The 14504-nt window shown below is 60.5% G+C and overlaps 2 protein-coding genes across 5 annotated transcripts in view; both read right to left on the minus strand.

Annotated features, from left to right (window-relative positions):
* Window positions 1–2828: 2828 nt before the first annotated feature.
* Window positions 2829–10712, minus strand: ABTB1 (ankyrin repeat and BTB domain containing 1). Of its 4 annotated transcripts, XM_026501496.4 has the most exons (13): window positions 10546–10712; window positions 9205–9267; window positions 9054–9109; window positions 7778–7922; window positions 7466–7625; window positions 7329–7374; window positions 6866–6982; window positions 6661–6779; window positions 6008–6106; window positions 5733–5900; window positions 5521–5553; window positions 3525–3725; window positions 2829–3451 (listed from the first exon to the last, which is right to left on the minus strand). In XM_026501496.4, the coding sequence occupies exons 1-13, from the start codon at window positions 10599–10601 to the stop codon at window positions 3245–3247; spliced, it is 1470 nt and encodes a 489-aa protein (XP_026357281.1). In that variant the 5' UTR covers window positions 10602–10712; the 3' UTR covers window positions 2829–3244. The 4 variants fall into 4 exon arrangements, with proteins under 4 accessions (XP_026357281.1, XP_026357282.1, XP_057167964.1 ...); XM_026501497.4 differs by lacking the exon at window positions 5521–5553 and having other exon boundaries at window positions 10546–10706; XM_057311981.1 differs by lacking the exon at window positions 6866–6982 and having other exon boundaries at window positions 10546–10696.
* Window positions 10713–10827: 115 nt separating this feature from the next.
* Window positions 10828–14504, minus strand: part of PODXL2 (podocalyxin like 2) — a 36183-nt gene continuing 32506 nt past the window's right edge. Inside the window, exons 6-8 of the mRNA XM_048227035.2 lie at window positions 14233–14294; window positions 11846–12025; window positions 10828–11356 (exon numbers count right to left, since the gene is read on the minus strand). Of these exons, the coding sequence (XP_048082992.1) occupies window positions 11144–11356; window positions 11846–12025; window positions 14233–14294 (455 nt within the window). The 3' untranslated portion in view covers window positions 10828–11143. The remainder of the gene's footprint in view (window positions 11357–11845; window positions 12026–14232; window positions 14295–14504) is intronic.

Here is a 14504-nt window from a genome sequence, read left to right on the forward strand (position 1 = left end):
TATGTACAAGCTATGTCAGCACTCAGCTGATCTGTTTTTCCTTCTGGGAAAAGTGTGCGAATGTCTTGAGTTGGGATAGAATGCATAGATTTCCCAATAAAATTCACGGACACTTTTTCACTTGGCAGGAATGAATTAAAGTTGTTACCTGAGGGACAGATGTGCTTTTTAATTCTAAATGCAATGCAGCCACACTATGAAAACAACACAGAAATCAGATGAAACCCTCAACTCTCGATCTGGAAGCTTGCCTGCGTTTCTGAGCTCGGGCTTGCGGGGAGCACCGCCAGGCAGGTGGAATGGCCCCTGCCCCCCCCCCCCCTGCGTATAGAGGCCGCACTGAGCATCTTCGGGGCCGCAGGAAGCTTGGCCACACGGGCTTGCTACCATTTCCTTCCCCGCTGGGCTCTTGGAGGCTGTTCTCATTGTTTCCTGTTTGCAACACCACCTTAGACCACAAGTAGCCGAGAAAATGAGGAAGGTGTGATGATGGAGCCGGCAAACGCCTCTGCGGCCCTGCTGCTGAGGGGACCGACCACGGGGCTGGACACGGCAACTCTCCTGGCCCCACTGCCTCCCTGGCCGGCACCCTCACCGGTCTCGCTCTCTCAGTGACCTGCCAAGGTACCACACCCAGAGCACTTCCCCTGAAACCTCCTCACTTAGGCGTTTACTTACACTCTGTTATAAAACACACACTTTCGGGGCGCCTGGGTGGTGCAGTCGTTAAGCGTCTGCCTTCGGCTCAGGGCGTGATCCTGGCGTTATGGGATCAGGACCCACATCAGGCTCCTCCGCTGGGAGCCTGCTTCTTCCTCTCCCACTCCCCCTGCTTGTGTTCCCTCTCTCGCTGGCTGTCTCTATCTGTCAAATAAATAAATAAAATCTTTAAAATAAAATAAAACACACACTTTCAAATAATAGTTGTAAAAAAGATGGGTTCACTCTACAAGCTCGCTTTTGTCCCGAGTATCTATTTTTTAAAAATGCATCGTAACTGGGGTGCCCGGGTGGTACGGTCGGTTAAGCATCCGACTCTTGGTTTGGGCTCAGGTCATGATCTCAGGGTCGTGGGATCAAGCCCCACACTGGGCTCCGTGCTCAGCATGGAGTCTGCTTGAGATTCTCTCTCTGCCTCTCCTTTTGCCATTCCCCCCACTTGTGCTCTCTTTCTCTAATGAATAAAATCTTTAAAAAAATGCACTGTAATTAAAAAAAATTTTTTTTTAACGTTTAAACCTCTTACTACATAACCTTGGCGCACATGGGAGTTAGTGTGTGGTCTCAGGTGGGACCTGTGGCTCTCAGGCCACCAGCCTGGCCCCACCCTTCCTGTCTGGGTGCCCAGACCAAGCCGAGTGACCTGGCAAAGCTGAAGTCAACCCCTGCCGCACCCTCCTCGCCCCTCCCTCCACACCTTGGGTGGAGCCCAGCATTTCACAAATACACAACAGGCTCACTCCCTGGGCCTGTGTGGGCCCCTCCCCAAGTACCAGGAACTCGCTTTTAATGCCCCAAGCAAGGAGGCAGGCACTATCACAGTCAACCCGATTTACAACTGAGCAAACTGAGGCAGGGAGCTGCGACCAGGCAGTAAGAGGATGAGCCACGGTGGGAACTCTGGCCCCTGTGGGGCCTGGGCTCTGGCCACGCTGACCTCCCCATCTCATCCCGGGCCTCTTCAGGCTCCCAGGCCCATATCCAAACCCTGCCCTCCACCCAGCAGGGACTGCTGTCCACTTGTCAAGTTCCCCTTCCCCTCCCCCATGCTGATCACCTCCTTACCTACTGGGTACCTTGTTCAACTGACCCATCCGACCTTAGAGCTGGCCCCAGAAGTTCTGGAACTGACGAACAAGAGTAAAAAGTCACAAAGGGCAGAATGACAACTACAGGGAGGGCCAGGATACCCATGCTGTCTCCAGGGAAGAAGGGGGCAGGCCTCAGGGTGCTTGCTGCCTGGGCCTCAGGACCCAAGGGTTTGGGGTGAGGGACAGCCTACAAGGCATCCTGAGAAAGCCACCTCTGACATCCCTGATAATGTCACAGCCCCTGTGGCAGAGGCCAGGGGGCCTCCCCAGGAAGGAGGCTGGCTCTAGGCTGAGGGAAAGCAGAGGTCAGTCCTCAGCCCCTCCTGGCACGAGGCTCCCCACAACCAGTGGCCAGTGGGCTAAGGAGTGGAGGGAGCCAGGCCGGGGCCAGCTGGGGTCACTGGGCCTCCTCCTACCCCTTCCACTTCCACCCCTCCTCCCTGGCCCTCCTCCTGGAATGGCAGAGCAAGCTGCTGCAGGGCTAACCCGGGCCTCTCCCCTCTGGCCCTGCCCACAGCCCAGCCTCAGTCCCCGGAGCTGTAAACTGCAGGTGCTCGTGGTGAGACATGCAGCCAGAGGAACAGCCTCTGGCATACAGGGGGTACTCAACAGATGAGTGCTAGAAATAGGTCTGGCTCAGAAACTAGTCCTTGCCTGGTCTGAGGGGGAAGGAGCCTCTGTGGTCGCTCAGCCGGCCTCCCACTGAACCTCCCCCAGGACCACTGAGGGCAGGTGGGTGGGTCGGACTTCACCAAGAGGAGCCCAAGGCAAAACCTGTGCCTGAGGGGAGCCCCACCACTGGAGAGGCTGGGCCCAGCTGGGGGATCGCAGGGCCCCTGCACAGAGGGGCTGCCTACGCAGACCCACAGACACTCCCCCCAGCCCCCAGGAGCCCCTGCTGGACACCGAGGCCTTCCCAGCATGGATGAGGGGCTCCAAATCCAGAGCCTCCTCCCTGGCCCTCCTCAACGCCTGCTCCTGTGCCCACCCCCCCCCAGACAGAGGCTCAGGCTCCCATGGTTCATTCAAGCTTTATTGCCACACACAGACTTTTCTGCTCCCTGTGGGCCGACTCTACGCCTAGGAGAAGCCTGCTGGCTGACCTGGCTTGGAAGCAAACAAGCCAGGGCCAGGACAACGGGGGTGTGAAGGGGTCCGGGGGAGGGAGGCCCTAAGAGACCCCCACCCCAGGTTTCCCTGAGTGGTACCCAGCCCCAGGGCCTTGGAAGCTGGCTTGTGTTGGGGAAGGGGGCTCATCCTGACCCTCCCCTGGGGCCACCAGGCATGTGGGGGGAGGGGTACCCCACGGAGCCCCCCTCAGCCCACCACGATGTTCTCAAGGAAGCAAGGAACAGAAAGACGAGCTGCACACATGCGTGTGCACACACACACACACACACACAGAGCTGCCCACACACGCCACGTGCTGACAGTCAGCAGTCCAGGCCGATGGACACCAGCAGGTCCTCAAGTGCCCGTAGCCGCTGCTGTGCCTCCTCGATGGCGCTGTAGGTCTGCACCGTGCTAGCCACGTGGAAGCGGATGTCGTCCACCAGCGGGATGGAGTCTGTCTCCTGCCGGGCAGCCACGGCCGCCGCCTCCTCCCGCACAGCCTCCACGAAGTCCTCCCGCTCCACCAGCTGTGGACAGGCCAGCTCAGCATATGCCTGCCGCCCTCCCTCAGCCTGCCCGCCACGGCCCCCACGGGCCCACCTTCTCGATGACTTTGGCCATGTACTCAGTGCACTGGTCCTCGAGGCGCGCCAAGCGGAACAGCTTGGCCACACGCCACACACCCACCACGCTGTCCTCATCCAGCAGCTGGGCCAGGCTGCGGCCACACAGCCGCTTCAGGCCTGGCAACAGGTACATGTCGGCCACGCTCAGCACGTCATAGGCCGCCTCGGGGGGAAGCTGCAGTGAAAGAAGGGGTGAGGGAGGGTATGCCCGAGGTCACCAAGGAGGCAGCAAGGCGGGGCGCCATTAGGGAGGCGGTGGAGGCTGCAAGCTGGGCGGGAGCAACCACCCGTGCCTCAGGGGCCAGACTGCCGCAGACACCGTGGGACCAGAGAGGCGCAAGGAGACGGGTTCCCGGGCCTCAGGCAGGGCCTTCGCAGGGGAAAGAGGCTGAGTTGAGAATCACACAGACCCATGTGCTGAAATTCTAGATGTGGGACCCTAGGCAAGTCACTTCACCTCTGTGTGCCTCAGTTTCCTCCTCTCTGGGAGGTGAACCATGCCTGCCTCAAAAGGTGGTCAGAAAACAGAAGGTGCTCCTCCAAACTGAGGCACGGGCCCCCCACCACGGTGGTGGAGTAAGTGTTGACGTGCTCTCTCCCACCCACACCAGGACCCTGCGCTGCTCAGCTCATGTCCAGACTCCGACGGGCACACGCAGCAGGCTGGAGGAAGGGTGGGCAGGACTCTGCTAGGACAGCCAAGCCACACACACCGCTTAGCAGGCGGGCGCTTCGCCTGTGACACACACCCATCTGCACAAGACCTTCGGACAGCCGTCAGCACCCCTGCTCTCTCGAAGGGAAAACTAAGGCACAGAGCAGGTGAGCAACCAGCTCTGCGGTGCAACAGCACACAGCTTGTGAACAGCAGCCCGGTGTCAAACCAGGTTTGGAGCCCAAGTCCACGCTTACAGCCACTCAGTAGCTGTCCTCAGTGGCAAAGCTCCCTTGGGAGTAGGGGGAGCGGGCCAACGTGGACCCCGGGTGGCAGGGTCCACAGAGCTGAGCTGTGCCGCGGGAGGAATGAAGTCGAGGAGGCGGGAGGAATGGAGGCCGGAGAGGGTGCCCAAGTGGAGAGGCTGGTGGGCTTAGGATTGGGGTGCTACGTGAGGCGAGCACGGGGCTAACATCACAGCCCAGCCTGTCCCCGTGCGCTCCTCCTGACCAGAGGCCACATGTCCTAGCCTGCACTGCTGGCAAGTGGGGCCACTAAGTGAGTTCTCTCCAGGGCCACGGGAGAACTGGTGTTATGTGACCTCCACCTGGCCTATGACTAAGGAAACTGCTTGCTTCATCTTCCTCTTCCTCCTAACATGTGAGTCAGCCTGCACCCCGATCTCCAGCTGCAAAGGAGAACACACCTCAGGTGCTGTGGACCGGGTCCAGCCCGCTCTGTGTTTCATAATGAAGTGTGAGTGGAACACGGCCACGCCCACTCACTTCCACCGCGGCTACGGTGCCCCTGCGTGACGGCAGCGCTCAACGGCCGGGACAAAGATGCTTGGGCGCATGGCACTTACACCTAGTCCTCAGAGGTTTGCCCTGCCCCAGGTGACAAGATGGAGGGGACAACCTGGGTCGCAGCAAGCCACCTGCCCTGGTGCACGTACCTCAGACATGAAGGAGAAACAAACTTTTCTCTCCTTTAAGTCACTATTTGCTGGGGGGGTCCGTTTATCACAGTGACCACACACACACACACACACACACCACACCCCTTCGGCACGAGCTCCAGCTGCCCATGTCGCCCACACGTTAGGGATACTCTGGGGCAGCCGAAGACCCAGGGAGGCAATAAGAGAACAGGGGACAGAAATCCAGAACCCTGGGTGTGGGCCGCTATCCAGACGCAGGAGGCTCAGGGCTCCCCACTGTTGCGGTAATTCAGGTTACTCTCCCTCCCCACCCTCCCACTGGAGAACTCAGGGACCCCAGGTGGCATGTGCTCCTATGTGGCTCCTGCCACTCACCCCTGCTCTGGAACCGGCGGAGGCCCCCTCTGCCTGAAAGACAAATCCAGATGTGTCCCACACTTCCTCTCCAGCCTCCTAGAAAACCAGCCTCACGGAGCCAAGCACGACCTAGCCCCTCCCTTTAAGCCCCGCAGGGACCCGGGCTGTGGCCCTGTCCCGACTGCCATGCCCGCCCGGCCCAGCGCACACGGCCCGCCGGGGCCTCGCACCTCTGTGTGGTCGCTGTAGATGTAATAGAGCACGTGTGTGAAGACGTCGGGCGAGATGCCGTGGAGGGTGATGGCCGGGAGGCCCCCTGAGGCCTCCAGCTCCTCGTTCTCTCGGAAGTGGTCGTCCAGCAGGGCCCGGAAGTAGTCGCTGCGGCCGCAGAAGAAGGCCTGGGGGAGGCTGGGCTCAGGAAGGGCAAGGGCCAGGGCCCATGCCCAGAGAGCTGGCCAGGGACTTAAGGCAAGGGGGTGGTGGCGTGGGGGGGAAGGGACGGCACCTTGTGGCAGAGAAAGCTGCAACCTTCCACCCGGAAGCAGACATCAGGACAGCTGTTGAAGCCGTCAGGGCAAGGGAAGGGCAGCTCCCCGAGATCACCCTGGCGGACGGGAGAAAAGACACACTCAGAGCAGGTGGGACAAGGGAGAGGGGCCAGTCCCAGCCTAAAGCCTGTTCTAGCTCTATTCCCAAGGGGTGGACTGCTGCCCCGTTTGAAGATCTGAGTATGACACAAACATCAACAGAAGTAAAGAGGGCTCAGAAAAGGGAAGTGACTGGGGCACCTGGTGGCTCAGCTGCTTAAGCATCTACCCTCGGCTTGGGTCATGGCCTCAGGTTCTGGGAGCAAGCCCTGCATGGGGCTCCCTGCTCAGCAGAGGTGCCTGCTTCCTCTCTCTCGGTCCCTCCCACTGATCCTGTGCTCATTCTCTCTCTCAAATAAATAAGATCTGAGAAGAGAAGAGGAGAGGAGAGGAGAGGAGAGGAGAGTAGAGGAGAGGAGAGGAGAGGAGAGAAGGGAAAAGAGAAGAAAAGAAAAGAGAAGAAAAGAGGAAGTGACTGGCTCCAGGTCACACAAGGGTTGAACAAGACAGCAAGACTTGTCTACCACAGCTATGTCCACACTGGGCCCATCCCAGGACACCCTGTGCTTACACGGAGTTCAGGGGGCAGGGCACAGTCGGCCAACAGGGCCATATCCTCTCGAAGCCGGGGGTCTGCTGGGGGCGGCTCAATAGTCAGCACCTTCACACACGTGCCTGGCTTGGATGCCACTGTGGAGGGGAGAGCACAGCTTCAGGGAGCCAGGTAGGCCCCGGCAGTTCCCACCCGACGCCCTGGACCCTAAACCTGGACGCACCAAACTCGGACACCTTCTCACACTTGGCCTCCAGGTCGCTGAGCAGGTCCCACAGCTGGCACTGTTTGGCCAGGCGCTCGCAGTCGCTAACGTGTTCCACACCGACGTCCAGGCGGCCTGGGTGCGGCATGGGAGGTTCGGCGCCCGAGAGGAGCGCTCCGCCGTCCCTAGCACTGGGACTCCTGGGTCTATCTCCTGCCTTAGTTTTCCCATCAGCAGCTACCGCCTGAGTTCTACAGGCCTCAGGGCAGACCAGAGAGGGCTCAGTTTGCACGTGGGACAAGCTCTTCCTGAGCAGACACACCAGCTCATTGTCTCCCAGCCCACCCAGGAAGCAGCTGGAACCGCCCCACACTGCAGGGGTAAGTACCAGGAGGTAGAAGGAGGGCCCAAGACCACAGCGGGGTCTGAGGCTGGACAGAAACGCCCTCCCTCCCCGCCCACCCTGGGCCCAGAGATTCACCTGTGTACAGGTACTGCAGCAGGGCCCCAAAGGCCACAGGGTTGATCTGTAGGCAGAGACAGCCAGGAGGAGAGGTCAGAGGTGGCCCCCCAGCACAAGCCCCCTGCGGTCCCTCTGCCCCCCTGGGGGGGACAGACCAGTGGATGCCTCAGGACCACGATGTTCTTGCCCTTCCATTTGGTGTCCAGCATGCCGGCAAAGTAGGCACTGCGCACGCCCAGGACACAGCGGTGTGCCCGGAAGGGCTTCCCGTGCACCACAAAGACCACATCGCTATGGATGCCCTGCTCCAGAAGCCTGGGGAGGGGTAAGCAGGGGGGTGGGGGCGTGTTCAGCATGCGCCTGCCCCCGGTCTCACCACCACGGCCCCCACCCCACCCTGCAGGGGAGCCCTCAGCCCCACATCACCGCCCTATTCCACACATACCCAGCCCTGCACCCCATCTCACCGCTGCAGGAAGTCGTCGTAGTAGTCCCGCCTCCTGCAGGAGGCTGTCACCTGCTTGTAATCGCGCAAGGCCCGGCGGATGGGGTCGCTCAGTGCCCCATAAAGGCAGCGTTCCCCATCAAACGTGTTGGCCTCACAGCGGGCTCCTGGGGGTAGCAGGGCTCGTCAGTCAGCAGGGTCAGGAACACGCACACTGCGGCTGGGGTAGGCTCTGGGGGAAATCCTCATCTCTCCCCCTGCAACCTTCCCAAATGTAGGGCCCAGCCCTGGAATTTGGAGCCCCTTCCAAACTACCCTGGGCCCACTCTGGCACTAGCACCTTCTCTGACAGGGCCAATACACACAGGCACATCTGGGTATGCCACAGACTACAAACAGAGCAGGCCAGAGACCGCCCTGGTCTATGCACTGGAGACGCAGCCGTAAACAGACAAATCTCTATCGTGACCAAACTGCTGCTCTAGCGGCCGAGGGAAGTCTCCCCTCGGTGCGGGCAGACGACGGGCAGAGCACAGCAGGAAAGGCGTTTGACGCAGAGGGACCAACGTAGGTAGACGGGGTGTAGAGACGAGAATTCATAACCAATAAACAGGTTAACAAATGTCAGGTGCCATGAGGAAAAAGAAAGCAAGACAAAAGGCAACAGTAGTTGTGGCTGCCATGTAGGGAGGCCATGGAAGGTCACTGTGTCCATAACAATGTGCAGAGACCTGAATGGAATGAGGAAGTCGGCCATGCAAAGATCTGAGAAAGGGCAGGCAAAACAGAAAGAAGAGCAAGTGCAAAGGCCCTGAGGTAGAAGTGAACTTGGAGTGCTGAAGCACCAGAGAGGCCAGTGTGGCTGGAAGAATGAGCACATGGGGGAGCCAAAGGAGGTGAGGCCAGAAAGGGAAGAGCAGATCACTTAGAAGTGCAAAGACTGGCAAGGCATTCTAGTTTTATGCTAAATGCGACGGGAAGTCTTTGGAGAACTTTAAGCCTATCAGACTTGGGAGACCCACCAGGCTGCATTATGGAGAACAGACTGTAGGTGGGGCAAAAGCGGCAGCCAGGAGACCAGAGGAGGCTGGCTTTGGGGCCAGGGAGAGATGTTGTAGTTGGGCTGGGTAGTGGCAGCAGAGATGGGGAAGTGGACAAGGCACAAAATAGGTTCCGCAAGTAGAACCGACAGGGCTTGATGATTGGGTGTGTGTAGGACTGATTGGAAGACAGGACTTGAGGGTGTCTGCAAATGCAAACCACACGCACACAAACACAGTCCCAGCCCCTTCTCTCACCATTGGCCAGAAGATAGAGTACTAGCTCCTCGTGCCCGCAGAGGCAAGCATAGTACCTGAGGGAGGGAAAGAAGGAGTACAGGAGGCAGTTACCAGGACTGAAAACCCCCGCCCCGCACCTGCCATGCCCACCCACCCAGCTGGCACTCACAAGGGGGTGCTGTCCCACTTGTCCCGCACATTCACCTCCACGTCCCGTTGCTCCAGCAGGTACCTAGGCGGGGAGGAGGTCAGAGCCTGAGTCAGGACTGGTTCATGGTCTGTGAGAGCAGACCCAGGGAATGGGGAGAGAGAAAACATCCCTTTTGGCTGAGGGAAGTCTCCCCAAGGTGAGGGCAGATGACAGGCAGACCACAGCAGGAAAGGCATTTGAAACAAAGGGACCAACATAGGTAGACAGGGTGTAGAGATGGGAACTCATAAGGCAAACAATGAGCCTCAGAAGCAGGACCCCAGAGCGGAGGAGGCCAAGACTGGCTCTGGCCTGGAGGCATCTGGGAGAGAGAAGGCGGTGATGGGCATCTGTTCTGCGAGAGCCCTCTGGCTGCTTGGGCCAGCAGACTGGATAGGGGAGACTGAAGGTAGGGAAACCAAGAAGACGGGTGCTGCAGGTGTCCTGGTGGTGTGGAAGAGTGAAGAGAAGTGAACAGATTCTAGAAAGCAGAAGTCAGGAGACATAGTAGCTGATGGCATGTGGGACCTGTGGGGGGGGGGTCATCATGGATGGTGACGAAGCCATCACTGAGAGCAGGAAGCCTGGGGGGACCTCCAAGGTGGACCAAGAGTGCTCTTGAGCTGCATTCAGGGGTTATCAGCTAACTCCTAGGTGACACCTGATGCTAGGGAGGGACCAGGGACGCTGTGGGAGTCAGGAAACCTGGAACCAGCCCAAGGGAGCTAGTGGTGGGTCAGATACAGGGAACAGAGAAGGAAGGGCCCACGAAGTGAGGTGCCCCACATCCCAAATAGGCACCCCGTCACTCCCTACTTTATGGCGACTGCAGCACCAGATTCGCTTTAACTGCATTTAGGAGTTTCCGAATCCCCGGGGATCAGAGAGTGATTCTGGGTCCTAGGGGTTCCCAGTTCGGAGCGCATCAGCGCGATGAGCCACGTTTGGAGTCCTAGGCCCGCCCCGGGGTCTGACCTCCCGGTCCTGAGCGCTCAGCGGGCGACCATCCTCTCCTCTCCGCCCACTTCTCCGCGGCTCCGCGTAGCAGTCCTCTCCTCCGGGAAGCCCTCCGGGATCCCAGGGAGTAAAACACCCCCAGCACTCCGTCCTGGCGCACCCCGGTTCGGAAAACTGCCTCAGCCCCCTGCTTGGGCGTCCAGGCGCTCTTGGGGGGCGGTCTGTGGTGGGTCCGGCGCCAGGGCTGCCGCGGCGCCGAGGCGCGCGCCTGTCCCGAGCCTGTCCACTGCACGCGCCGGGGCCGGCGGCGCCTGGAGGGCGCCCCTCCCACCCCGCACCCTCCCGGGGCTGCGGGGTCCTCACCGCACTCGGCCCACATCCCCCTTTCTGCAGCTGGCGAAGAGGTCGCTGGTGTCCATGGTGCGGGCAGCTCGGACCCAGGCCGAACGACCTCAGGCGGCGGCGGCGGCGGTGGCGGCGCGCCCCGGCCGGATGTAAACACACGCGGCCCCGCCCCGCTCCGCAGCGGCGCCTGGCGCCCGGAGGACCGACCCGGGCCGCGCCGCACCGCCCCCTGCGTGCCCGCCCCCGCCCCGCCCCCGCCCCGCCCCGCCCCGGAGCAAGAACGAGTCCGGCAAGCAAACCGGCTGGGCCCGGCGTGGTCTCCGGGCGGCTTTAATGGGGGTCCCGGGGCGCGGCCGGGGAAGCGGGGCCGTTCCGGGACCGGCCCCTCGGGGCGTCAGGTGGGAATGGGGAGGGTTGTGCCGAGACTGTTCCGTGAGTCGGTGGGAAGCGGGAGGACCCCGCACCGAGGGCCGGGCTGCGGGAGAGCGGCCGGGAGGGGAGGGGAGGTGCGGCTGTCCGCTCCGGGTCCGCCCGGCTCGTCCGTGCGCTGCCCCAACGGGGCGAGGGCACGGCCGTGGGGTCACAGCGGGCCAGAGCTACCGGCGGGCGGGCGCCCTCACAGGTGCGTGTCCTCCTCGAACACGTCCGAGTCCTCGGGGTCCCGCTTGCCCCCCATGAGCGCGCTCCAGCCCCCCGGGCCGTTGACGGCCCCGCCGCCGTTCAGGCTGGGCTGCTTCTCCTGCATCTCCGACTGGCTGTCGCTGGCCACGTCCAGCGTGGGGTTGTCGTGGCAGCCGTTCTCTACGAAGCGCAGCTCCTCGCCATGTGACTGGGCGGTGGGAGAGGGCCGCTGGAAGAGCGCCCCGGCCCAAGCCCCCACCCACCCGAACAGCGCCGGGCCCGCGGCCTGGAACCATTCACTGTTCCGTCCCTGGTCTGTGAAACCCTACACTGAGAACCCCCAGCGGACCCTCGACAGCTGCCCATTCCCTTCTGTTCTGTTCCCACAACTAAACTCCTGGTGATCCTCTGCACTAAACAACCGGTGGCCTCCCTGACATCTGATCTCTCCCCGCAGAACCCCGCTGCACCTCTAGCACCCATGACGGGGCTGGCACCCTGCAGACCGGAGAGACAAACTGGGGGCTAGGCTCTGGACAGGCAGCTTCAGGCGCACACCCCCATCCCAGGGCAAAGACTGCCACCCCACCTGCAGTGAGGACAGTTGCGTCTCAGATAACTGAACCTGCTGGGTACTCTCTCCTCCACAGGCACCACCCCCAGCCCAAGCCCTCCTGGGGACGTGCCCCATGCTCACCACGTGTTTGAGCTTGGGCAGCCGGCGCTGCCAGCAGTTATAAAGCAGGCCCAGCACGATGATGATGACACAGATGGCACCGATGACCACCAGCACCACAAAGAGCGTCCCATAGTCGCTGCGTACCTGGCTGGCCCGTGCCTGGCAGCTGCTTGTAGTGGAGTAGTTCTGGATGCCAATCTGGGGGTGGGAGGGGCCAGTTTCCTCAGCTGAGGTCCTGGGTGTCAGGGCTTCCCAGGGGGCTGTGGGGTTGGGGCTCGGGGACAGGGGACAGGCTTTGAGAAGAGCTGGCATACTCCCGACTCTGCTCTCTTAGAGGCCTGGACCTGTGCTCATCTGGGGCTCTATCCCTGTCTCTGCCCAATCTACATCCATTCACCTGAGGGCAGCCCCAAGCCTCTCGATCCCATGCCTCCATTCCCAATCTCCCCTCACATCCCCACTGTTGCTCTGCCCTGACCTGGTCCCTGCTGGGGCAGAAGTCTGGCTGCCCTGATTCAGGTCCCTGAAACCCAGCCTCCACCTTGGGTGTGCAGGTGTTCTGGCATCATTCTGACCATTATGGGCTACAGACAGTGCAGTTTGGGATGCTGGGGACAGCCCACATCCTGGGCCACCACCAGCCTCCCAGCTTCCTCCCTTTTCCCACTAAGGGTGGGTAGTCACCAATGGCATTTGGCTGGCCGGTACCCCTGCCACACTGCAAGTTGTCTTGGGTGGGAAGGTCTCAGGCCTAGAGACTGCTGTGCCCATACTGGGCCAGGCAGGTATTCTCTCCACAAATCAGCATCTCAAGCAGAGGGCAGGGAAGGGGAGATGCTATCCTCATCGGATGACAGGTGCCAGGGTGAGCGTGCTGTCCACTAGCTCCCAGTGCAGAGATCTGGGAGCCTCCTTTTCTGCCTTGAAGTCCCCTATTTGAGGCCGGGTTTCGTCTCTTCCTGGGTGTCTATGAACATCCTACTTCCAGTACTTTTCTCTATTGACTTCTTAGTTATCAAAGATCAGTTCTCTTGCTAGGTTCACCCGCCAATGAAATTGCTAAATTTGCCAGACCAGGTCAGTCTGAATAGTGTCTAGCAAAGCTAGAACACCCAGGGGGCGGGAGAGGCAGGAACTTTCTGTGGGGATAAAAGAGATGAAGGCCAGCCCAAGGTTCCACCTGTCCACCCCCCCGACCCGTATTCACAAACCCAGAATTTCACAACTGGAAAGGCCCTTGGTAACCATCCAGGTAGTAAGGCCAGCATTGTGCTTAAAGGCCTGGGCTCTTCAATCATTCAGGCCTGGTCCAAACCTGGCTCTGTTGCTCCCTGGCTATGCATTCTCGGGCGAATCACTTCCCTTCTCTGGGCTACAGCTCTCCTCTTAAATAGGGCACCAGTGGTACTCAATGGGGTACCTTATTTAATCCTCACGAGGCCTGGGCTGGTGCTGAGGGCTGAGTGAGAGAACCCAGCGCAGTCTGGCACTTAGTAAGCATGTGATGTGCTTATCAAAAAAACCAGCACAACCACCTTTCCGCCTTGCATATGATAGATAAGGAGGTGGGGCACACGGTCATGCACAGCCCGTCCTTCCCAGCTGTGAAATACTGCAGAGCCTTGGAGAAGGGAGAGGACTGATGCCAGGTCACTGGGTTTCCCAGTGAGGAGCTGGCATGGTGGCTGTCCTGAAGAAAGGAAGTGAGGAACCCAAGGTCCTCCCCTGCAGAGAAAGTAGAACAAGGAGCAGGAGGACCAAGGAGGAGGACCAAGGGGGGGCCTGCCCCTCCCATAGGCCCCGGCTCTGCTCAGCCCTACACAGGGGTGGCTGGTGGTGCAGGAGGACAGGTTGGCCAGCCTGCTCTTCAGCCCATGTCTCCAGGACTGACCATGCAGCTGGCCAGCTGCACTGGGTCAGGGGTGCCCCTCAAGAGGGCAGGGCCGTCTCCTGAGCCTGCACCCTCTCCCACCAGACGGTGTCTGGTTGATGGCTTCCGAAGCACACCCGTGCCTGTCATGCTTTCTCTTGTGGTTTCTGAAACTGCATCACGCTCTCCCACCCCACCAGGCCTCTGCCCAATTCCTAGGGCAATTCCTACCTCCCACTTACCAGTCCAGATCCCCCTCGGAGGTTCCCTTCCCTCTGAGTCCTGTCCTGACCACCACCCCCTCCGGGCCCTTTCGTGAACTGTGCGGTGGTGCACACACATTCCTTCGCATTTGTGCTCTCTCCCCCACGGGAGCTGTGTCTTAGAAGGCCTGAAAGGAGGAGCTGTGCAGAGCAAGAATCTGACTTCTGCTCCTTTGCACAACCATGCCAGCTCTCTCTTACCCTCAGGGAAGGCAGCCCTGCTCCCAGAGCTGTAAGGAATGGGAGGGGGAGTAGGTCCCTTGCCTTCTTACCTCCACCAGATTCCTTCGGATGTCACCCAGCATGGAAAGGACATCTTGAGTGGGCACCACCCCTGGGGGAGACACCATCATCAGCACAGCCTTGGCCACTGGGGCGCCCCCTGCTCCCTGGGACAGCCTCTGACCTGAGCTTCCAGAGGCTTGCTTCCCAGCTCCTGACCACACGCAGACCCCATGGTGTGTGTGTTCCCCCTCTCTCCTATGCTTGCTTTCCGCCGGCTGCCTCATTGCAAAGGATTGAGTGAATGCCCGCCACGTGACAG

This window comes from Ursus arctos, unplaced genomic scaffold (genome assembly GCF_023065955.2).
Source record: "Ursus arctos isolate Adak ecotype North America unplaced genomic scaffold, UrsArc2.0 scaffold_14, whole genome shotgun sequence".
Lineage (NCBI taxonomy): Eukaryota > Metazoa > Chordata > Mammalia > Carnivora > Ursidae > Ursus > Ursus arctos.